Consider the following 24,755-nt stretch of genomic DNA (forward strand, 5'->3'; position numbering starts at 1 on the left):
TAGGCCAAATTCCAAGACAAAACACAAATAACTCTTTTGAATAAATTACTTGCTACTTCATTTATCAAATCATATACCTTATTATAACAATGATAAAAATAACAGTATGCAAAATGAAGGACACTGTAATACAAAATAACCTTAATATGAAATTTTAAGAGATTTTTTTTTCTTTATGGTAAGGTTAAATCTACTATATGAATGCATGCATCCAAAAACTTCTTGAAAACAACAAATCCCTGCAATCCCAAACAGATATCATAGAAGATGATGGCATTTGTTGTTTCTCGAAGCATTAAGCATGAGATTGGCAAGATAAACAAGCACAATAACTAAAAGTGACAAAAAGAAATTGCAATGGAATTAATTATTGAACATAGGAGAAACAGATACTTTAAGTTTTATTATCCTGAGTATGATGCAGTTGCCACAAACATTTACAAAATGGTATATTAGGGGCAATGCTTCAAATACCTGTATAAAATGACATTATACAAGAAAACAGTCAATGCTTTCATGGAAAAAAATAATAAGTTCCAAATATAGTTACAAATCACACATGCATGACAGTTTACAATGACCTGGTTCGAGACTCGTGTAGTAATGTAATACAGTTAAACTGAATTTTATTTTGAATACCTACTGTATATTGAAATTTTCATTATATCTTCAACACTTTTAAAGAAACCAATGTTCTAAAATTTGAACAGTTCTCAAGTAAATTTGAGCAAAGAACTTACTGTACCTACAAAAGCTTACTGTCACCATAAACCCAAATAAATGGTTAAAAATGAAGGTCACTGTGTTAACTTTAGTGTGTACTTCAAATCTTAATATGTGTTACAACTTCTAAAGAAACTATCTTCCAAACATTAAAAACAGTAAATGGGATACTGTATTCACTTTCATGCTAAAACTAGTGAAAGAAAAATACAAAAGACAACTCTATCAAAAAAGACCACAATGTTTAGTTTTGTGAGGAGCAAATGAGAGTATGTACTAAGATTCCAATTAAGAAAATACTCCATATACAGATTATATCCAAGATAATTAATTTCTTACCAGCCACAAAAAATGAGAATTCCTGTAGGTTAATACATGTTAATAAACAATTGATTTTTGTAGAATTCAGGTAAAAAATTATTACATAATGCTAACCTTTAAACTTTAACTGTCATTAGTATAATTTAAACCTCCATTTACAGTTTTATAGAAATTTGAAATGTATTATGAATGTAACATAACATTGATTTTAAAAACAGATTTTCAGATAAATTAACACAAGTATAAAATTATGAATCCACATCTCTTGAAATGAATAAAACTGTCACTTTTAAGTATCCTCATAAAGATCACCTATTTTACACATGATGAGAAGCTGCAAAACATACATACAATTAATGCATTGAGCAAAACAATCCAAATCTCTACCCAGTCCCCATTTGTACAATACAGTATCAAAAAAGTAAACATCTCATAATGTTGATAATTTATTATCAAACAATAAATAGTTTTGTTTGCAAAGACATTGATGTCATTCTATTTTTATATTTTCTGGAAAATATCTAAACGTGTAATAAAAAGGTCAGGCGAGTGCTTTAATGAAATTTTGGTAAATAACCTAATTTTTAGACCTTCTCTTATCTGCTATAGTGAAGCAGTGCGCAACCTAGAAAAGTCACATTCCAAATAAAGCAAAGAATAAATTGCATTTCTGAGGTTTATAAAAAGGACCCTACCAAGATAAAAAAAAAATTCAAAGCATCACAAAAAAGATGGATGCAAACCCAATACACGATTCAAGCTAAATACTGAAATACTAAATTAAACAAAAAAACACATCAACACAATAGAGGCTGCTTCATAAAAAATAAACATTACAAAAAGATCTAAAATGCCATAATTAACAAGTAAAATACAAGAATACAGCTTTCATTTCTCTAAGAAATAAATAAATGATTTTTATTTTCCTTTGTATGGAAATTTTGCATTTGTGTAAAACCATTTTACTGCCTGTAACAGAAAATAAGCCTATTTTTTATTGGGTTGCTCTACTAACCTAAATTGTTTAATCCCAGTAACTAAAGCACACTCACTTTATCAGTGACCTTCAGCTGTATGATACTGTGATTAATCTGTTTGTGATGTAAGAGTAATCTTGACTTTAACTATTAACTTGTTTTCTTGCAGTAATTGAAACAAAATTTAAATAGGTCCTTCCACTATCAGGCTGGCTAGCCCCAAACCTCCCTCTACTCCATTTACTAAGCAGAAAAGAACAGCTATACTACTGAACAGTTATTAGGTATAAATTACTCAATCTTCTTAAGACAAATGATATCCCTAATTGCATACACAGTTTTACAGATAAACATAGTAAAATGTGACAGGGAAAAATTCATACAGTTAATAAAACTATTTCACTTTGTATCACAAATGATGGTTTGGTCCTTTTTTTACCATTTTGCCCATAATATAAGTTTATATAATAATAATCATAATAATAATAATAATAATAATAATAATAATAATAATAATAATAAATTCATTTAAAAACAAAACTCTAGAGAGACCAATGCATTTCATTGAAGTCCACTGCATCATTTAGTCCATTATCAGATTCTAAAATGCTCATGATTACAGCAATTGCAGTTTCATCGTTACTAAGGCTAGGTAAGCCAGGTCCCACCACCATATCAAGATCCAGTTGAGAGGGCTCATCTGAAAACAACAGAAAAGATAAGCTCTGAAAGCTATGTGTAACATTTTAATTGATCATAGAAAGAGATCCTAAAGTACTAATCATAACACATAAGGACCCATCTATGTGCTAAAAAGGACAATAATTGAATTTTCCATCATTCATTTCCCAAACCTGTTTTTTCCATTATAGGGTCAGAGAGCGGGACCATTTTGAAGAAGCATTGGTTGGGATTCCAGTCCACTGTGTGACATATCACTTTCTTCCCACATCCCAGTGACACATGTTAAGGATTTTTGCCACTCTGGAGAACCCACAAAATTCCACATGGAAGAATATCCTAACTCTAGAGACAGTGACTGTAGGGGTTATCAACTACAGATCCCTGCAGATGTTAGGCAGCAACACTAATCATCAGTAACATTCCACTATTTGCAAACCTTCTTCAACCTGCTATAACCTAATTTCCTTGCTTCAATTTTAAAATTAATTATTAAGGTGAAAACAATAATGATTAATAGTTATTTTATTTTTAAACTATTACCCACATACAAAATAAAAAGAATATCTTACTTAATAAAGCATTACCAAGTGGAAATATGCTATTCTGGCTATCACTTTCTTCACTAGGCTTTGCAGAGCATCCTGAGTGCACCGATTCTCCATTTGGCACCTGAAAGCAAAGAACCATTTAACAGAAGATAATTTAATCTCCAACCAAATTGTGACTCAGTATCACTGCCATATTCTCTGTAGTTAATCTTCAAAGGTTGTATGAGGCTGCAGTCCTATCCCTATATCTTCATAGACATTTCTACAATTTTTTACAGTTGTACATAGATTTTTGGACATTATATCATTACTAAATAAAGCAATTTTGTAATAAGTGAATTTTCATTACTACTAATCCATTTTAGAAATAAGAATAAAAGTAAAATGAGAAAAAAAATGTTATTTTTGATCAAGTTACCCTTTGTAGTACTGGAATGGGAATGAGTGGAAGTGTCATCCTTTATAATGGACCTAATATTGCGCAACTATGATGTTTTTATCTGCACTTGTCAGTGCTGCAGTACATAAAGGAGGGTCTAGACAACGTACTAAGTACAGATAGAGCCTGTACGAAATGCAATTTCATTTTCCTCTTCCTCTGTTTCCAGGTGGCTTTAGTGTTTGGTCATCTTAATGATTCATGTTAGTTTAGCAATACTATATTTGTAAATGCATACTACATCAGACGTGACTGACTCAAACTAAAAAGACTACTAAAATTTTTCATCCAAATTATTTATAAAGAAGCAACCTATTTACTGGTTTCATCAAATAGGAAAAAAAATATAATTATGGTTAAAGAATCGGCTTGCCAGTAATCAAGTGGGATAATGAAAGATACTACAAAAACTGTCCTAGGACAGAATTAGATCAAAAATACACAGGTGTTGTGACAAAGGTGAATTACACTGGAGAAACCACAAATTCTACAGTGTTCCTGCATTAAGCTTGTTCGCAATCACCAACAAACAAAGGAAAGATAAAGTGCTATAAAACTGCCAGCTCCACACTTCCTCAGCAACAAAACACAGCTATAAGCGCAGTTATAAACAATCCTAATAATGAGACATTATGCATTTGCATAGCAAAAAATGCCCATTACTAAAAGGTAAACCCATTAAATGTCGTGAAAGGCATCATTCATTTACATCTTCACATATATGGGGCACCTTAGAGAGTTGGAGATGAAAAGCCAAAAATTTTACATCAAAACTGAACAAAGGATTATGTTGATTAATGTGCATGGGGAAATGTAGTGTAACAGTCTGCTGTCCACAAAGAAATTCAATGGCTATAAGATATAACAAAATGTTGAAGAAAAAAATTAAGGCCCAAAAACCTGGGGTTGAGTATGAGAATCTCACAAAAATAAAACTGAATTAGCTCTTTGCAGCAGTTAGTTGGACACTGTCCTCAAGGATTTCAAGGAATACTTAAAGTTTATGATGGTCTTTTACAAGAGAACACCGGTTCCCATAATATTAGTTTACAAGAAAAGCTATGTAAATTGCCTTGGTGAAATAGCAAAATCCTATAAACTCAAAAAAATAAATATAAAAAGATAGATAAGTATGCTTATCCAAAGTAAACTCTAAAAACATAAGAAAGGCTAAGCCCTCTATGTTATAAACAGAACATTCTGGGAAACTTAAATAATAATTTACATATATAAAAGAAAACCTTTCTCCATCTTAATAAGGTTCAGATATCCCATCTACCATCCATTTACAATCAACTAACCAAAAATGTGCATATCAGACTGTGAATGCAGCATACTTGTGTACTAAGTTAAGACAATTATAGATATCAACACATTAAAGTCTCAACATATTACATAATAACTTTTGCACACATAAATAAATCAATTTAAATACAGTATAAATAAAATAAAGTAATCAGGACTGAAAATAATCAGAGTACAAAAATATCTAAACTTTCCAAAATCTAAGTGTTAAGGAAACATTGGCGAAGCGGGAGCACATACATGCCCAAATTACATCGTCTTCTTTGTTGTCTATACATCTAACAAGTTACAGGTCACTTGCACTGGTTGCCATTATTGCTATCAAATAAAATATAAAAGAAATTATATATTAATACTTACATGGTTGCTGGTTTGAACTAAGGACAGTGCGGATTTGTCTTGAACTACACTGAAAGGGCTTGCATTCCCACTAGATGGTGAGGAGTTTAACCTTCAGAGGGGGAAAAAAAGTGCAGTAAAAAGATTAAAAGATTTTCATTCATAGTATATCCATTAAAGACATCCATATTTGAATACACTAATTAAACTTACTCAATATAACTTAATGTAAACCTATGGCAGAACATAAAAAGGAAGGAAAAAATTAAAATAGATGAATAGTGACACACTTTCTTCTTATACGGTGTGAGAAGGGCCTCTTTTTTCTCTCTCTCTCACTCCCTACAGAATTAGGCAGCAAAAGGGCAGGCCATTCATTTTACACAATCTTCATCCCATCCATAGCAGCATGCATATCATAAAGTACTCCTCCTTTATTGATGTTCCAGTTTACTCAATTAATGAATTCTTTCATGGGAATAACTAATCTGCCTCTGATTTTTTATAAAACAGTGCCCTATTGTAACTCTGACTGTAAGTTAACCTGGTTAATCAAAGAAACCTAATTTCTAAAATGCCATGTAAACCCTTATTTTAGTTAGAGGACTCAGGTTATTGGCCTCTGTGAAGCCTGATTAACACAGTTAATTTCTCCATGAATAATCCAGATATGTGGTAATGTTAGGGATTTTGTAGCCTGTGTATGTCTGTTACACCCTGTCAGCCTGTGCATGTATTTGCTTCGTACACGCTTTCACCAACCATCAGTAGAAGTGTCCACAAAATGCATTTCAAGAAGCAATTGTCTGGGCGACTGCATTACTCTTAACATTTCAGAAATTGTTAAATTTATGTTGAGCTGAGCAAACAGTGCTAAACTCAGCAACAGAACTTTAAAAGTCTGATTACTTTTTAAAGTATTACTTTTTACTTTAAGTTTGATTGCTTTTTACTTATCAATTACTTTAAAAGTCTGATTACTTTAAGAGTTACCTAATGCAATACTTATCTTAATGAAGTAAAAAATACCCTGCATTATTATTATAGCAGCAGTACTGGAAGGTAAGAAGCACATGTGTATCAAGTCCTTTGCAGGGCTCAGTCGCACTGCGAAGTAGAACAAAATGTGCTGCATGCAATCTGGTAACAGAAAACCTAAAAATAATTGTCAATTTGACAAAACATATTTATAAAACACAAGACAATCATCACAGGCGTCATATTTATTTTCTGATTCAAGGTGGCCAATAATAGAGTTTAACTCTTTTTTATGCAGTTTAATAACGCTGAAGCGTTTTAACAAAGGAGAACTCCGAAGATTATTTGCCGACGTAAACATGGGTTTCTAAGAAACCAGATTTCTGCCTTAACCGAGTTATTCACCTTAATCAGGTTATGCGAGTGCATGCAAATTCACTCTGCATTAGTTATACAAAGTAGTATGTTTACTATTGCTGCCTTATAGTGTAAATAGACAGGTTTTGCTTAAAGTTACTGTAAGGCAATGTAGTAATATCACCTATGGTCTTTTTTTTTTTACCATAAAACAGCTTAAGAGGCGAGTTCCAAGATAAGTACAGCTTTGCAAACTACGGCAAAAACAGCTGTGAAACACACTTTTGGTGATTTAGAGAGGAAAAAAATTAAAGAAAGAAAAAAAAGTCATCATCTTGTCCGATCATTCCTTAACACTAGAATTACCAGAGCCTGCGAAAAAGCTTGTAGATCTGGCCCACCTTAAATCCCATCATTCCTCTCCGCCAGCGTCCTTTGTCCTGTAAATGCGCTGATAAAGACAAGCTGCAAGCAGCTGGCTATTCCATCCCCCCACCGACTTAGAACGTGCGCGAACTTCTCACAGCTCATGCCTTGATTGATTATCTGGGAGTGAAGTGGCGTTTTAGAGTGGAAATAATATATCGTTATTTGGAACACACGCATTTCATGGACAAGGACAATACAATAGCTTCCGTGGCTTAGCGTTAAGACTTGCTAACTCAGAGGGCAGTAGGCTTGCCATGCCTCAAAGACCCGAGTTCAATTCCCTGCTGGAGACAAAGTGTTATTTTTATTTTTAACCTCAAATGGACATACAATTTACAAATTGGTATGCACTGTCAGTTAATGAGATTGTTATATTTTCATGTGGGATGCTCCTTTTAAAATATATTTTAACAATTGAGACTGCAATTAACATGAACAAGTGTCCTTATAACTGTTATTTTTAAGATCCATAACACACAGACAGACAGAGCACTGCATAATAGAGAGACGGACAGGCAGAGAAGTCACTAGATATATAAATAAACAGGGAAGGCACATGTACTGAAAGAAAAAAAAGATCAACATGTGCGTTGATCCTGCTGCACAACGCACATGTACCCCCCACCCCCCGATCTGACACTAAGTAAAAGCGCAAGTACAGACGCAAACCAAGTGTATGTGGGTACTGTATAATATTAACAAAAAGAGCAGCTTACTACTGAAAATGGCAAATATAGGAGTGAGTGGGGATCGAACCAGGGACTCTTGATTACACTTGGTTTGCGTCTGTACTTGCGATGTTACTTAGAGTAAGATCGGGGGTTGGGGGCCCCTGTTAGAGTGCGTGAGCTTATTCAGTGCAGCAGGATCAACGCACATGATGATCTTTTTTTTCTTTCAGTACATGTGCCTTCCCTGTTTATTTATACTGTATATCTAGTGACTTCTCTGCCTGTCTGTCCCTTTACATAAAATCATTCCCGATAATATATAACCAGCGTCGGAATATAAAAACTCATTTTTGAATATATAAAGTCAGCATTGGAATATATAAAAATATTCCCGAATATATAAAATTTCCGTGCTTGTCATTACACTTGTACTAGTGAAAGGCAAACTTCAACAGAAGCCACTCAGAGTCAATCGGGCTTGTGAGGTTCATCCAAAAATGCGCCCATACAAAAAGAATAAATAAATATAGTGTTCAAAATGCCGGGCACATACATCATTTTGAATGAATTAACTGAACAGTGGGTTTTTTTTTTTATATTTTTCTGAAGATGTTTTTGTTAACTTAGTTCATTACGTTGTATTAGGAACTCATTGAAATGACTCAGGTACATTTTTAGTAAACTCAATTAATATTAACATAATCTGACTTTAAATTTATATATTCAGGAATGAGGTTATATATTCCGACGCTGACTTGATATATTCAGGAATGACTTTATATATTCCAACACTGACTTTATATATTTGGTAATGACTTTATATATTCTAATTCTGACTTTATACAGTATATTCAGGAAGGACTTTATATATTCCGAAAATCATTGCCTAGTTGACACCCCATAGGCGCTGTAGAACAGATATATGAAAAAACAGCTAAGGTGATAGACATATAGATAGGAAGGAAAGGCACTATATGATAGGCAGACAGGGAAGCTGTTAATAAATTAAATTAGGGAAGCAGAATAAATTACTGTAAATTACTGTTATTACTATATAGATAGACAGGGAGATCAGGCAGGCAGGCAGAGCGGTGAAGGTTAAAAAGAAAAAAAAAATAACATTTTTTCCCCAGCAAAGAATCGAACTCGGGTCTTGAAGGCATGGCAAGCCTGCTGCCCTCGGAGTCACCAAATCTTCCCGCTAAGCCACAGAAGCTGTTGTATCATTCTTGAACCATTTATGAAAGTGTTTATTTGATAGTCTGGACTTCAGGCTTCACAGATTTTATAGTTTATGCCTACATTTTGTAACATTTATTACTAAAATATGAAAAAGTTTCTGTTTTAACAATGTGTTTACACAGATTACTGTAGAAACGGAACACACATGAAATGAGTGTTTTCCAAATAACGATATATTATTTCCACTCCAAAACTCCACTTCACTCCCAGATAATCAATCAAGGCATGAGCTGGGAGAAGTTCGTGTTTCTAAGTTGGTGGGGGGATGGAATAGCCGGCTGCTTGCAGCTTGTCTTTATCAGCACATTTAGATGACAAAAGACGCTGGCGGAGAGGTGTGAACGGATTTAAGAAGCGATTTAAGGTGGGCCGGACCTACAAGTTTTTTCGTAGGCTCTGGTAATTCTAGTGTTAATAAATGATATTAAACAATAAATGGAAATTAAAGATGCTTTATAAGCAAGATAAATGTAGCTCCAATTACTGTACACAACTTGAAGGATGGCAAGCTAAGTTCATCCTTCTTGTAACAATGAATATTTGGCCAAGGGTAGCTACATTATTTCTACAGTTTCTGAATTAAACATAAATATAGACGTAACATTGATCCAGCATTATTCTAAAAGCCTTAAAGTTTAAAAAAAAAGAGAGAAATACAGTCTTTCACTGCAAAGACAATACTAGCTTTCAAGCCTGCAAGCAACATTTCAATCATCTGCCTTCCAACTTGCAGTCAGTGATGTATAGCCCTTGTCTAAAAATATTTCCTGACCCCTTCCTAATGACAGTAGTACAGAGGCTTATGAATTCTTTCCTGCAAGCAATGTAGGATAGGAGTACAGGCAGTCCCCAGGTTACTTACAAGATAGGGACTGTAGGTTTGTACTTAAGTCGAATTTGTATGTAAGTTGGAACAGGTACATTATTTTAATAAATGCCATTGTAGACCGACTGTAACCAAGTGCTCTGCCAATGAATGATGGAGTTTCACCTCTCTCTGACCTTTTTATTATTTCTACTTTATTTTCAATGGTGATGGTTTTTCTCTTCTTTACTGTATCACCAGCACTTGCATCAGATTTGTGTTTCAGTGACATTCTTGAAGGGTGAAGGCAAAAGGTTAAGATGAGCTCTTTTACACAGCACTGTACATGCTATCACAGCAGGAAGGCACCCGTCATCGACACGTCTGATGTACTGACAAGAGACAGCAGACTTGATATTGAGAATGACTGGGGCAGCGACAGGCGGTTCATCACCAGCCCACCTCACAGTCACCTCCACTACAATATGCTGCCTGAAGTGTCCGCCCACCAAGAACAAACACTAAGCGGCAAAAGGCGTGTAGTGAATCGCCCACCACTGCCCCCATTCAACAGGCAGCCATCCGAGGCACACTATAATGCTACCCCCCGCCTCCCCGTTCACCCTCAATGGCCTCCATTCAGCCACATCCTTGTCACCGCTTGCATCATCACCAGCCGCCCACCGAGATTGAACGAGGCAGCCGTGTGTGGTGGGCAGGCAGTGAAATAGCTTGTTGCCAGGAAACGCCCGAGGGACACTACACTGTGCCAGCAGCAAAATCGACCCCCTCCAGCCACTGCTTGCAGTGTCCCCAGGCCGAAGATGACGGGGCAGCAGTTACTGAGGCGCATGCGTTGCAGCCCCATTCGTATGTTGCAGGATGAATGTCCTCAACCTGGGGACTACCTGCACTGTGGCATATACTGATTAATTAAAAAAAGAAATCTTTAAAGGAACAGGGATAGGGTTAGTAGACTTTCTCATTAGTTTAGTGACAAAAAGGAGAAAAAGTACGATTTTGAGAGTGCAATACTTTCCTTCCGTGGTTAATTCTTGTTTTGCTATGATAGGCTCTGGCCCGTATCTATAAATTGTAATATGTGACTAAGAAAATGAAGGTGTAAGTATTTTCAAATGGAGCTTCACAGCGAGTGATAGATGCATGCATCTGTCAGAAATGCTGATCTATTTTTGCTTATTTATTCTTGACTAAATTAGAAAACTACAAACCGGTTGTTTATTTCTATGTCAGAACATAAAGGAAAATATTTATAATTTAAAAAATTATTTTCAGCTTCCAACTACATGTAATGAGAAGTGATAACTTTTTGAGACATCCCTTTGCATGAGAAGGTGGACATCGTAAGCTAAGAAGTAAATTAGGATGCCAGTTTTCTTATAGAAATGTTGAATATGACAATATCAAGGGAATAAATGAACAGTGAGGAAGAAACCTATTTTTAGGTGAGGCAAAACATATTAGAATTCAACTATAAAAGTTGTAATTATTGATTATCTCATCAAGACATGGATGTATAACAGAGCGTATGAAAAAGGTAACATACTAAAATACGGATTGAGAAACAACTGAATTGATATTATAATAAATAAAAACATTTTAATATTTTGCTCTTAAAATGTTTTCTTTCAACCTTTTCATAGCATCAGACATAAAAATCTGGAAAATATGATAAGCATAGTTAAAAACAAACTGTCAATGCTCTACGGTATGTATGTACAAATAAACATGAACTGAAAAGTATTAGGCCATTAGACAATAGACTGAATAGTATGTACTGAGGAGTTTTAAAGGCTTGGCTAACCAAAATACAGTAAAAGGAGTAGAAAAAAGATAAAAAGCATAAGTGTCATGCATTATCACTGTACCACTGGACCTTTCAGGAATTGCTGAGAAGTGTGTGTTTCTTGATGCTGAATGTAACCATATATTCACAATCAAAATGAAATGAAGATATAAAATAAAATATTTCAAAAATTAATGTTTCTTAAAGATCTTATCCTGCTAAAAAAAATAAAACATTTCCCACTCTTGTCTTAAGATACTGTATGCTACAGTATTTTTTAATGGGGAGACAGGCTTCTCATTTTTATCATTAAGCTCTTTATTAAAATGGATTTATAATCTGACACCAGCATATCTAGGGGAAAGCTGCGATTTTTCTGGGTGTATTATGAGCTGTGTAACAGGGTGTTAAAAGTAAAAACAGACATGAAGCTTTGAAACTAACAGAGGTTAAAATGCATATAAAATATATGAAATATTAATTATCATGATAGGATACACAAATATAATCACTTTTAATTTTTCTCATAATTATACAAGTATCATTTATGAAAGTAACTATACTAACAGCATACAGTTAACTGTATTAAAGTACATCTTTGGATATGGGTGAATTTTGGAAAAGCAGCTAAAATCCATTCAGCAATAGTACAAATGGGACAACGTTTAGAATTCTTTCAAAGGTTGTTACATGGATTACTTAGATACCTCATAGGTAATACAAAAATAAGCAAACTGAACTGTGATTAAATATTTGCCATGCTTTCAAAAATTTCAAATATTCAAACACTGAGAAAGCCAACCAAGGAAGTTTCAAAACCAAAATTGAACTTACTTCACAAAAATGCATTCAGAGGTAATTTTCTCTTACCTATTGCCATCCATCAGTTCACTAGCAATCTGAGTCCCAATACTTCCGGCACCAATCACTGTACCACTGGAGCTTCCAGGAATTGCTGGGAAGTGTGTGTTTCTTGATTCTGAATGTCAACAGATATTTACAAATAAAAAGAAAAGAAGATATAAATATTAAAAAAAAAAGTTTTTTTAAAGATTTTATCCAGCTAAAAAAAAAAAACAACAAAAAAAACTTCCAATTCTTGTCTTGTCACTGTATGTTGCTTTATTGATCAGGTTCTCTAAACTGATCTACTATGTGCTTCTTAAATGGGCCATGGGTAGATTGTTTTATATATGCTCCAAGTATAGCAATCTTGAAAAGAAAATTACTTTCTTTAATATTACCAGAGATGCTCTGAACAATTACCAATTTTTCAAATCTTTAATTGAATTTATATAAAGCATATAACATTCTATACAATCAAGTCAAAATTAACAAAACTAAGGCCATCAGCCAAAGTAAACCTTTTGAGAGAAGTAAAGAGAGAAAGGAATATTTCTCCCCAATATGAATGCCTATTTTGAAATGTCATTGATTAGATACTGATAGGTTTTAAAAAAGGTCTGAACAGATGTTCAAAGTAAGAATTAGATTTTTTCCAATTTCAAATAGTATATAACATAATTTACCCACTGACTTAAAACAGGTGGGTTAGGATTCTTCGAGTTGAGCAAGAGAAGTCTATGTGCTAGTAGTGAAGTAAAGGCAATTGCTGTGTTTGTCCTTCTCCATTTTAAGCCCATCTGGGAGTACACCAAGCACAGCTGTTAGTGGAATAGGAGGGATTGTGACACTTAGGCTGTCTGATAGGCACCTTAAAGATTTTTGTCTGGAATGGTACATGACCAAAACATTTTGCCTAGTTAAGCTGGAGCTCGATTGCAACATTCACAGTTTGGATCTTGCCCTTGTGCTTGATAAAAAATTTTAAGTAAAATAATTGAATGCTTTGCGCATATGGAGGTAGTGTGAATTCTTTGGATGGCTGGCTGCCTTCCACTCTGTTTCTGAAACATTGAGTAAGAGACCCTTTTCTAACTGTACTCTGGATCTTTAAAAGGAAGGGACTTTAAAATGGTTTTATACATTATAGAAATATTGTCCAAGTAGCCCAGCCACAGGGGATGCACAAGTCCGGATAAATGGGGAGGGTTACATCAGGAAGAGTATCTGCTTTAAAATTTTGCCAGATCAATATGCGGACAACAATTTAGATTTCTGAAGCCAGGGTTAACAATGGCCACCACCATTACTGTTATCCAACAGGGTGCTGGCAGAATTGGGCTACTGTTGGCCAAAGAAGGAGAAAAACAGGGGGTAGGTGTGCCTGGAGACAAGAGGAGAGGAGGAATGTAAAGAGAGTGGAACTGAGGGTATGAACTTTGAATGCTAGCACTATGACTGGTAAGGGGAAAGAGTTGGTTGATGTGATGGTGAGAAGGAAGGTTGATATATTGTGTGTGCAAGAGACTAAATGGAAGGGGAGTAAGGCCAGGTGGATCTGAGGTTAATTCAAATTGTTCTATATGCAGCTTTTAGTTGTACTGTGTTTATCATTGGTGTTATAAAGTATACATTTTGGACAGAAACAAGTACTGCATTATTACACTGTACCTCGAGAATTACAAATATTTACCTGGTATTCAGAAGAAAAAGAAAACACCTGAATAAATATATTAAAAGTTTATTTTAACAGCAAGAAAAAAAAAAAAAGGCTGTAGTGCAATTAATGAATAAAAATTATTAAAAAGGTATCAGTGCATGTATATTTACATTTAACCAGTGTTTGCCAATATCAATTAACTGACTGTGTGTGTTTGTATGTGTTTATATATATATATATATATATATATATACACACACACATACTCACTCAAACTGGATTCCAAAAAAGTTGGGACACTAAACAAATTGTGAATAAAAACTGAATGCAATGATGTGGAGATGGCAAATGTCAATATTTTATTTGTAATAGAACGTAGATGACAGATCTAACGTTTAATCCGAGTAAATGTATCATTTTAAAGGAAAAATATGTTGATTCAAAATTTCACGGTGTCAACAAATCCCAAAAAAGTTGGGACAAGTAGCAATAAGAGGCTGGAAAAAGTAAATTTCAGCATAATGAAGAGCTGGAAGACCAATAAACACTAATTATGTCAATTGGCAACATGATTGGTATAAAAAGAGCTTCTCAGAGTGGCAGTGTCTCTCAGAAGCCAAGATGGGTAGAGGATCACCAATTCCCACAATGTTGCGCAAAGAGATAGTGGAGCAATATCAGAAAGGTGTTACCCAGTGAAAATTGCAAAGACTTTGTATCTATCATCATCAACTGTGCATAACATGATCCAAGATTCAGAGAATCTGGAACAATCTCTGTGCGTAAGGGTCAAGGCCGTAAAACCATACTGGATGCCCGTGATCTCCGGCCCTTAAACGACACTGCACCACAAACAGGAATGCTACTGTAAAGGAAATCACAGAATGGGCTCAGGAATACTTCCAGAAACCATTGTCAGTGAACACAATCCACGTGCCATCCGCCATTGCCAGCTGAAACTCTACAGTGCAAAGAAGAAGCCATTTCTAAGCAAGATCCACAAGCTCAGGCGTTGTCACTGGGCCAGGGATCATTTAAAATGGAGTGTGGCAAAATGGAAGACTGTTCTGTGGTCAGACGAGTCATGATTCGAAGTTCTTTTGGAAATCTGGGACACCATGTCATCCGGACCAAAGAGGACAAGGACAACCCAAGTTGTTATCAACGCTCAGTTCAGAAGCCTGCATCTCTGATGGTATGGGGTTGCATGAGTGTGTGTGGCATGGGTAGCTTGCACGTCTGGAAAGGCACCATCAATGCAGAAAAATATATTCAGGTTCTAGAACAACATATGCTCCCATCCAGACGCGTCATCTCTTTCAGGGAAGACCCTGCATTTTTCAACAAGATAATGCCAGACCACATTCTGCATCAATCACAACATCATGGCTGAGTAGGAGAAGGATCCGGTACTGAAATGGCCAGTCTGCAGTCCAGATCTTTCACCTACAGAGAACATTTGGCGCATCATAAAGAGGAAGGGGCGACAAAGAAGGCCCAAGACGATTGAACAGTTAGAGGCCTGTATTAGACAAGAATGGGAGAGCATTCCTATTTCTAAACTTGAGAAACTGGTCTCCTCGGTCCCCAGACGCCTGTTGAGTGTTGTAAGAAGAAGGGGAGATGCCACACAGTGGTGAAAATGGCCTTGTCCCAACTTTTTGGGATTTGTTGACACCATGAAATTCTGAATCAACATATTTTTCCCTTAAAATGATACATTTTCTCAGTTTAAACTTTTGTTCCGTGATTTATGTTCTATTCTGAATAAAATATTAGAAGTTGGCACCTCCACATCATTTCATTCAGTTTTTATTCAAAATTTGTATAGTGTCCCAACTTTTTTGGAATCTGGTTTGTATATTACATACATACATATATTCATATATATATATATATATATTATATATTCATATATATATATATATATATTCATATATATATATATATTCATATATATATATATATATTCATATATATATATATATTCATATATATATATATATATTCATATATATATATATATATATATATATATATATATATATATATATATATATATATATATATATATATATTCATATATATATATATATATATATTCATATATATATATATATATATATATATATACACACACACACACACACAACACATAATTTTTGTTTGACAAATGGTGAAAACTACTACTAATGTACTACTAAGTACATTATAGGTAAAATGAAACAATATGACAGCTTGCAACTATGAGAATTTTTATTATCTTTTATGTCATATGTATTATGGATAAATATTTTTGTACATATTTTATTAGATAAAGCATGTATTTTAAGGAAATTTTATTTCAGAATTTTAATGGTCATGAGCAATAAGCCTACAGATTCAGACTTTTCTCACCAATTCATATAAATCACATGGGGTATTAATCCAGGGCTACACAACTTATTTTTTTTAAGGGTTTGGCTTTTAAAGTCTAAGTTGCTCAAAATAATGACTGTACCATACTTGCAAACTGCATTTGTGCACCACCAGTGTCTTTTCAGAGCTACCATATATTTTAAAAACAAAGATTCTAACTTACCTTCAGATGTCTTAGAGTCACCTGATTGTGGCAAAGTTTCACAAAATTCCCTGGACCTGACATCAGTGAAAATAACAGTGGATATTAATTACAGAGTCATGCTTATATTGCCTATAATTAGCCACAATAATCACTCAGTTACTCTCTATTCTGCATACTCCTGAACTTTAAATAACTCTTATAAAAATACTGGATCATACTCACTTATGGTGATCTAATCTATTTTCTAAACATTTATTTTCCATTTTTACTACATTTTCCTTAAATAAATTAAGAAAGCACTACATTTTGCAAGACAGTAAGACAAAGACAATAAAAATATAATCTATATCTTAAAAACATAAATAGGTTTTCCACGGTTATAAATAATTAAGAGACATTTAAGAATGCTTGACATTAAACATTAGTTAACATAAAAAGTCACCCTCAACCCCACAAAGTCAGAATGAATGAAGTGTTGTTATTAAAACTGTTTACTAAGATGAAGACCAAGGTTTGATTAATTAATACTCACGATATGACTGTGTTTGTGGACACTATGTACTCTACTTCTTTGGTCCAGGGGTTAGTGAAACTAAACCATCGACTTTGAAGAGTAACAAATGACCCATATTTAGTTTTAAATTTGTAGTAATTTGTTTCAATCTTCTCTTTACTACGCAAAACTAAGCAAAAGTAAGAGAGATATGTAAAGTCAGAAACTGAAGGAAGATTTCAGAACAAAAATCAATTTAACAGATGTTAAAACTAGCAGGTCATTTTAAGATATAGCCATTAAATAAACATTATTCAAATAAATTATGTAGCTACTTGAGATGACATTCTGCTTAGTAGTTAAAATCAAATGCAAAACATATTTTCAACAGAAAACTTGCCATGCCAAAATACCTTAGGCTAATTGGATAAACATTAATTAAAATGTAAATAATAAATGTTACTTGGCAAATGTCTGAAATTATCCTTAATAATAATAATAATAATGGGCTAGAATCCAGTGATTCTAAAATGTAGAAGATGACATCCTTGAACATGGTAAAAGAAAGTAGAGAAAAAGGATAGACTGATTGTAATTACTGAAAATACACAAAAGTAGGCAAAACATAACACAATAATAAATATTAAACTTAAGTAAAGGGAAGTGATTTACAACTGACTTGACAGTGACTACAAATTATGTTTACTGTAGCTACAGTGTAAAGGGTCTGAGCTGAATAAATTTTACATCCACTGTGAAATGCCAAATTCATTCAATAAGGCTCACAGTGACCAAGATGTGACAGAACATTTAGGGCAACAAAATCCAGAAAGCAGTTTGATCACGCATTGCTTCACTCTATCACTCCAAATTCAAAAACTTTACAGATCAGTAGACTCCAGTGTTTAAAAGTATTTTTAACTTTTGTATACACTGAGAAAAGCAATACAGTGCTTTTTCTTAAGAAAACCAAATTGGAATACTGCTGTCACAGAAACACCTTATTCACACAGTACTACTGTCACAAAAATGTTTAGAAAAATGAGCAATGGCTAACTTGAAAAGTTCTGTGTTGTAATTCTTAGACTAATTCATACTTCCACAAAAAATGGAATTATCATACACAATACCCTTGGATAATAAATTTAAACATTTAGGTAACTTGCTTTTGTAAGACATTTACATTAAAATGCTATTTATTGATAACCGTATTCTTCAGTCTATTGTGACTTTAAAATTTAGAGATATGAACTGAGGAGAATCAGAGTACAGTGTCCTCCATAATGTTTCGGACAAAGACACATTTTTCTTTGATTTACCCCGGTGCTCTACAGTTTAAAGTTGAAAATCAAACAATTCAGACATAATTAAAGTGCATACTGCAGACGTTAAGGGTATTTGAATACATTTTGTTCACATCAAGTAGAAAAGGCAACACTTTTTCTACATGGTCCCCCCATTTCAGGGCAATATAATGTTTGGGACGACTGGTGTCACAGGTGTTTGTGATTAGTCAGGTGTGTTACATTGCTTCAATAGTGCAGCAATAAGATACCAGTCAGTAGTTGTTAATGTTCAACATGAGGGCAAGAGCTGTGCTAATGAAAATCAAAAAAGCCATTATGAGGCTGAAAAACATTAAGTATTTTCATAAAGATGGATGTACCTTCTGATGCCAAACCACTGCTTTTAATTACACAAATTCTACTGTTAAAGTGGTATACTGAGTGTGGGTGTAAGTTCAGACTTGGTTGCGATAGTATTTATGGGAGGCATATGCCATTCAAATTGGTAAAGAATCATTTTGCTCATATCATATCTGACTCAGATACATCTCCAAATGCAAAAAATCGAAAAAAGTGCACAGTATTTCCAATAAAATTTGCTTCCCTTTTGAAATAAAATAATATTTATCATATATGACCCAGATGCATCACGAAGTGCATTTAATTGCACAATGAAGAATAATCAATGCTATCAGTGCACAAACCAGTAACAAGTGATAACAGTAACTAACACACATTAATGTAATGTCTACTGCACACCGAGTGAACATAGATTCATTTTAAATCACCAAGTATGATCAGCAGTACCTTTGTAAACAAAAAGGTGGCGGTACGCATATGTTGAGTTTGGATGAAGTTCAAGGTAAAGAGGCCGAGAGAGAGTTCTAGCGCTACATGTTTTGTTTATTTAGTGAAAAAACATAACATTTAAAATTTGAAACTAACAAATCGTCAAGCACAATAATAATTCTTTACACTTATATAGAGCCGTACTCACTACTCATATCGCTTTCCAAACTCCATGCTGGGAGGACCTGAGCCATTAAACCATGACCTCCTTATTGCAAGGCAGTGATGCTAGCATTACACCACGTGTATAAAATTACAAAAACAGAATTTCCAAAATTTAAGAATATTAACCGCAGATTAATAATGAGCCGTTTATACTACAAAAAAGTTATGTAGTCCGGCAAAGTAACCAGTGCTAACTTTGATTGAGTTAAAAAAAAAAAATCCAAACTTTTTACATGTTTTCAATAAATGTAGTCTTTCTAATTCCTTTTATGAATTGAGTGTCAATGGCTGATCGTCGTCCTTGTAACAGCCATGAATCTGTAGGATCAAAGCGTGTGGTGGGGAGCCAACAACCGTATGAAGAGAAGTGTGGAGACAGTGCTTGTCAGTAACAAAGCTCTCATTGGAGTAACAATTAGATTAATTTGCGAAAACCCACATTTGCACTCAGTTGATGAAACTGGAATTCCACTAAGACTCGGCACACAATTGATCATAGAATCACTTAATATGTAGTTGATGCCACGACCAGCTGTCATGGACAAGATGCAGGTACAATGCACCAGCGTGTACTGTTGCAAAAATAAATAAATAAATAAATAAATCACTAACTACCATAGACTGCTACCACCACATCTAGATGCACAACGATGTACTTCTGGGTGGGTTGAATGTTGCTAGGCTATGCAGAGTTGTTGCATTGGTCTATATCAGTGATGGCGAACCATTTAGAAACCAAGTGCCCAAACTGCAATCCAAAACCCACTTATTTATCGCAAAGTGCCAACATGGCAATTTAACCTGAATACCACCTAAAACTGAACACCAGCATAACCAAGGAGCTGGTGGTGGATTTTAGGAGGCCCAGGCCCCTCATGGACCCCGTGATCATCAGAGGCTAGTGTGTGCAGAGGGTACAGACCTATAAATACCTGGGAGTGCAGCTGGATGATAAATTGGACTGAACTGCCAATACTGATGCTCTGTCTGTCTATCTATCTACTGAGCTTTTAGTTTAGAAAAGCCACTCATACATTAACATCTTTTGTCTTAAAAGAAAAACATAATAGCGGAGCTTTCAATGATACAAACAACTTTTTGTTGAAAGGTAAATGTTTGCATTCGGTATGCTATTGAACAATTAATGTGCTTTTTGCTGTTGTATGCATGCTGATAATTTGTCTAACCTTGGCTCATACTTTGTAAGCTTGAGAGCAACACATGCGGCACTCAGGTCATCTGTTAGTCTGTTTCTGGTGTCAGATTTGATTTAATTCAAAGCTGAAAACAGCTGCGCACAAGCATAAGATGTTCCAAACAAAGTAAGGAAAGCAATCTCAAGTGCCTTCATTGACTTAAGATTATTTGGCAGAGAATTCCACACTTTAAGGATTTAATTTTCATAACTAACTGTGCTGTCCTTTGTCATCCCTTCGATCCTCTCAAGTGTTTCACGCAGGTCTTCCCTATTAAGCTCCGCCCCAAAGCTTCCATTATATATTACGGGGTCGTGGATCAGGTGTGGCGATTAGCAACTCCCGGCAATAATTACAGATGCGGACGACTCCTCACCTGTGCGCTTAAGCGAGGACTGCCCGCATCACAAAGCTCCCGGAAACCGCTCCAGCCACTCTACCATAACCCCCTTTAAGCCGCGAGTGTGGCAATTATCTGTTAAAACTGGCCTTTTCAGTTTTGAGCTGTGGACCCGCTATACCACATCCCCTTCAACCCCACCACGGGAATCACAGACTCAAAAGGCTGCAGTCTGTGCCGCACCCTCAAGCAGCATGTGTGCCGCCCACCTTACCCCAGACAGGAGAGGAAGGACGCACTCCCATTGGGCTGCTGGGCAGAGGGGCGGGTGATGTGAGAAAAGTCCTCCGGCGCACGTGAAGAGGGGGAGTGGTGAGGGGAGCAGCCCGGCCCCGCATTCCTCTGGCTTTATAGTAACGAACTCTGTGCTCGAGGCGGCGGCGTGCCCACTGAGAGGGCTCTGAGTGCCCTCTTTGGCACGCGTGCCATAGGTTCGCCACCACTGGTCTATATACTGTAGGAATTTAAGTAGGAATTTCTGAAGGATAACTAAATATGTTTTTCTTGGTTTTTCTCTGCGTTTCTGGTGGGACTGCAAGCTGAGTCACTGGGAGTTTGCTTCTAGGCCACATGTGGCCCACAGGCTGCCTTTTGAATAGTCTGGGTCTATGCCTTTAAGGGAAAATGTTTATACACAATGTATCTGGAGTTGTATTTAAGTAAGGGAGTCAGATTTTCAGACTGGAGTATGGGTAAAAATTGTCAACCTGGGTAAACTTGTTCATTAAACTATAATTATTTGTTGTTTTTAACTTTATACTTAATCTCAAATCGGTTTGGTATAAGCCTGTAAACACAGGCCTTTTTAATATTTACTACTGATCAAAAACCTGCTAAAATTATACAGTACAGTATATGTGTGACTTAAATGTACTGTGTAAATAAAATGTATTCTTGTTAATAAATTAATGTGTAACATCACTTTCATTAGAGCACTCAATTTTAATTGTTTGTATAGTGTGTAAAATATATGAATTGCATAATTAATCTGCTGTTCCTACAGCAGAACAAATCCATGTTTTTTGTTTCCATTCACAGTACCATTCCTGTATAGTATGATGAAATCATTCCACATTTTACTATATTCCATTCCCTCTGATAAACATACTACTCAGTAAACAACAACAACCTAGCTATGACAGAGCAAACCAACTGATCAAAATCAAACTAACATATGTTACCTACCTCTTTTTAATGCCAAGATGTTAAGCTGTGGCACACACATGACAACAGTCATCTGACTGCTCCACTTTTGTTGTTTTTTTCTTAACAGTAATACTTTGCATATTAAAAGGACTTGGTGAAACTGGAAGCCTGTATAACTTTGTTATACATTAATGTACAGAAACCTGTTCTCTGGAGAATGAAGGTCTTATTAAACCACAAGCATAATTTACCATAATATAATTTTCTGATAAGATGTGGTCCTTGTTTAAAATGTGTTATATATCTACATTTCTTTATATATATATATATATATAGACACACACACACCTACCTTTTCTATGTCTATCAGCCAAGTGCAGAAGATCATCCTGGTGGAAGTATTCATAGCAAGAGGTTCCCAGCAGTTCTTGGGGCAAATAGCCCAATATGGTAGTAGCTCTATTTGGAAAATGAGGAAGCAAAAATATCAAGTGTAAATCAAATCAAATCAAAATAAAAGGTAAAGTATAACTTGTACAAGGGGCATTCAATAACTTATCTACCTCAGTAGGAACTAAAAGAAAAAATTGTTTTATTTTTCAATATAATCCCCTGATAGCTCAATATACTTCATCCACTTTTCCTGCAATGACTTTAACCACTTTGAGAAAAAATCTTCTGTTTGACCTTCAAACCAGGACTTCACAGCTGTCTTGATGTATTCATAAAACTGAAAACTGCTGTCCACTGCTATCCATTGAGAGATTTCTTCAAAACTCAGAACAGGAAATAATCTGAGGGAGCCAGGCCAGGACTGTTGGGTAGATGGTTCATCTGCTGGAACTCACATTCTTGGATGGCAGCCTGTGATTGATGTTAAATGTGAACCGGCGCTTTGTTGTGAAGAAGGACGCCTGCTGTCAGTTTTCATTATCTTTTCTCCTTGATTAACTCCCGCAAAATAATCATTGTGTTGGCGTAACTATCCCTGGTTATGGTTGTCTTGTGTGGAATAACTCCAGAAGCAAAAGTCCTTCAATATCCCAGAAGAGAGCTGCCATGACTTTGCCTACAGATTTTTCTGCCTTGAACGTTTTGGGGTGGGTGATGACTTGTGCTTTCACTGCATTGACTCCTTTTTGGACTTAGCAACTCTGTGATAGACCCTAGTCTTATCTCCAATCACCAAATGATGAAAAAAATTCACCTGGTCTTCATGGAGCATCTCCAAGTTCTCCTGACAGCACTGGAGCTTTATGGCCTTCTGACATGGCATCCTGACCTCTGACATGCCCAACTTTTCATTAATTATTTTCCAAACTGTACCTGTCAAGATGCCTGCTTCTTCAGCTATTCGGGAAACCTTAATTCGTCTGTTTGACAAAATTAAATCCTCGACTTTCTAATACATTTCTGTGGAGGTTGTTTTCATAGGCTGCCCAGTGTGAGGGTCATCTTCAATGAACTCTCTACCACACTTGAACTGCTTGCTCCAAAATTTTACTCTGGAGGATGATGGGGCAGACTCACCATAAACTGCAGTCATGCATTCATGGATCTCCTTTGGCTTTTTCCCTTCTTTTTGTGAGAAACTTTATCACTGAACGTTGCTCCAAATCTAGCATTTTCTTACTTGATTCGCAAGTGGACTCTCCTCACATCCTGTCTCTTGGAATGTTAGACTCACACTAAGCTAAAACTGTGCATGAGTAACCTTGAGACATGTCACAATATGCTTGCTACTTTCTTTCATACTCATGTAGATAAACTATTGAACACCCCTCGCATGACATTCTTTTCCTTCTAAATAACCCACTTAGGTTCATCTTTAGCCATCAGACATAAAGCAGGCTACATACTGTATATATATTTTCTAAATAACTAGGTATGCCTCATGCAGCCTGTGCTGTGGCAGTGACACTATGGTCTAGTTTTGAGAGTTTCTAGGAGACTGACTGGAGACTGAAAGGTATACCAGTGCAAGACCAACCTAATCAGCAACACAAGTAGGTATCACTTTAATTATTTGTTCAATACAGAGTAGATTACCAGTAAGCTGCAGTCTGGCAAATTCTAAAGCAGTGTCAACAATAAAACACAGCAATACAAAAGAGAAAAATGTTTTAAGATTTCTCCTGGTTTTAATGATAATGCCATTTCATTAGTTTTCACATGTAGTTGAAGAAGTAATGTGAAATAAGATCTGCTGGCTCTAAGCCCCCCACATGTAGTCATTCCCTGAAAGTCTGGATAAGTCCATGCAATATTCTTGCAGAGAATCTGGTGAAAAAATATATTTTTCATGATAATTCAGTTAAAATCCTTAATCCACAACAATTTTAATACATTTTTCCACAGGCAGTTTTGGATTAGGCACACAGGAAAATGGTAAAACATCTGGTAAATTACACAGCAAAAGCACTGCCTTATCATACACATTGTATAGAAGCATTCTGTGATTAGTGTATACATTCTACATATAGTAGTAAAATACTTGATGAAAGAATCATATGAAAATGTCTAATTACC

General features: G+C 35.2%; 1 protein-coding gene across 5 annotated transcripts in view; it reads right to left on the reverse strand.

Moving 5' to 3' along the window:
• Positions 1–377: 377 nt before the first annotated feature.
• The window catches only part of arntl2 (aryl hydrocarbon receptor nuclear translocator-like 2), a 76,047-nt gene continuing 51,669 nt past the window's right edge, over positions 378–24,755 (reverse strand). For 3 of the 5 annotated variants that reach the window (XM_039761665.1, XM_039761669.1, XM_039761670.1), the window contains 7 exons: positions 22,579–22,685; positions 17,224–17,374; positions 16,710–16,765; positions 12,496–12,604; positions 5,358–5,448; positions 3,275–3,374; positions 378–2,721 (listed from right to left, as the gene is read on the reverse strand). In XM_039761665.1, the coding sequence (XP_039617599.1) occupies positions 2,564–2,721; positions 3,275–3,374; positions 5,358–5,448; positions 12,496–12,604; positions 16,710–16,765; positions 17,224–17,374; positions 22,579–22,685 (772 nt within the window). In that variant the 3' untranslated portion in view covers positions 378–2,563. The remainder of the gene's footprint in view (positions 2,722–3,274; positions 3,375–5,357; positions 5,449–12,495; positions 12,605–16,709; positions 16,766–17,223; positions 17,375–22,578; positions 22,686–24,755) is intronic. The other 2 variants (XM_039761667.1, XM_039761668.1) reach the window with 2 other exon arrangements.

The sequence above is a fragment of the Polypterus senegalus genome, chromosome 8 (genome assembly GCF_016835505.1).
Source record: "Polypterus senegalus isolate Bchr_013 chromosome 8, ASM1683550v1, whole genome shotgun sequence".
NCBI classification, from domain to species: domain Eukaryota; kingdom Metazoa; phylum Chordata; class Cladistia; order Polypteriformes; family Polypteridae; genus Polypterus; species Polypterus senegalus.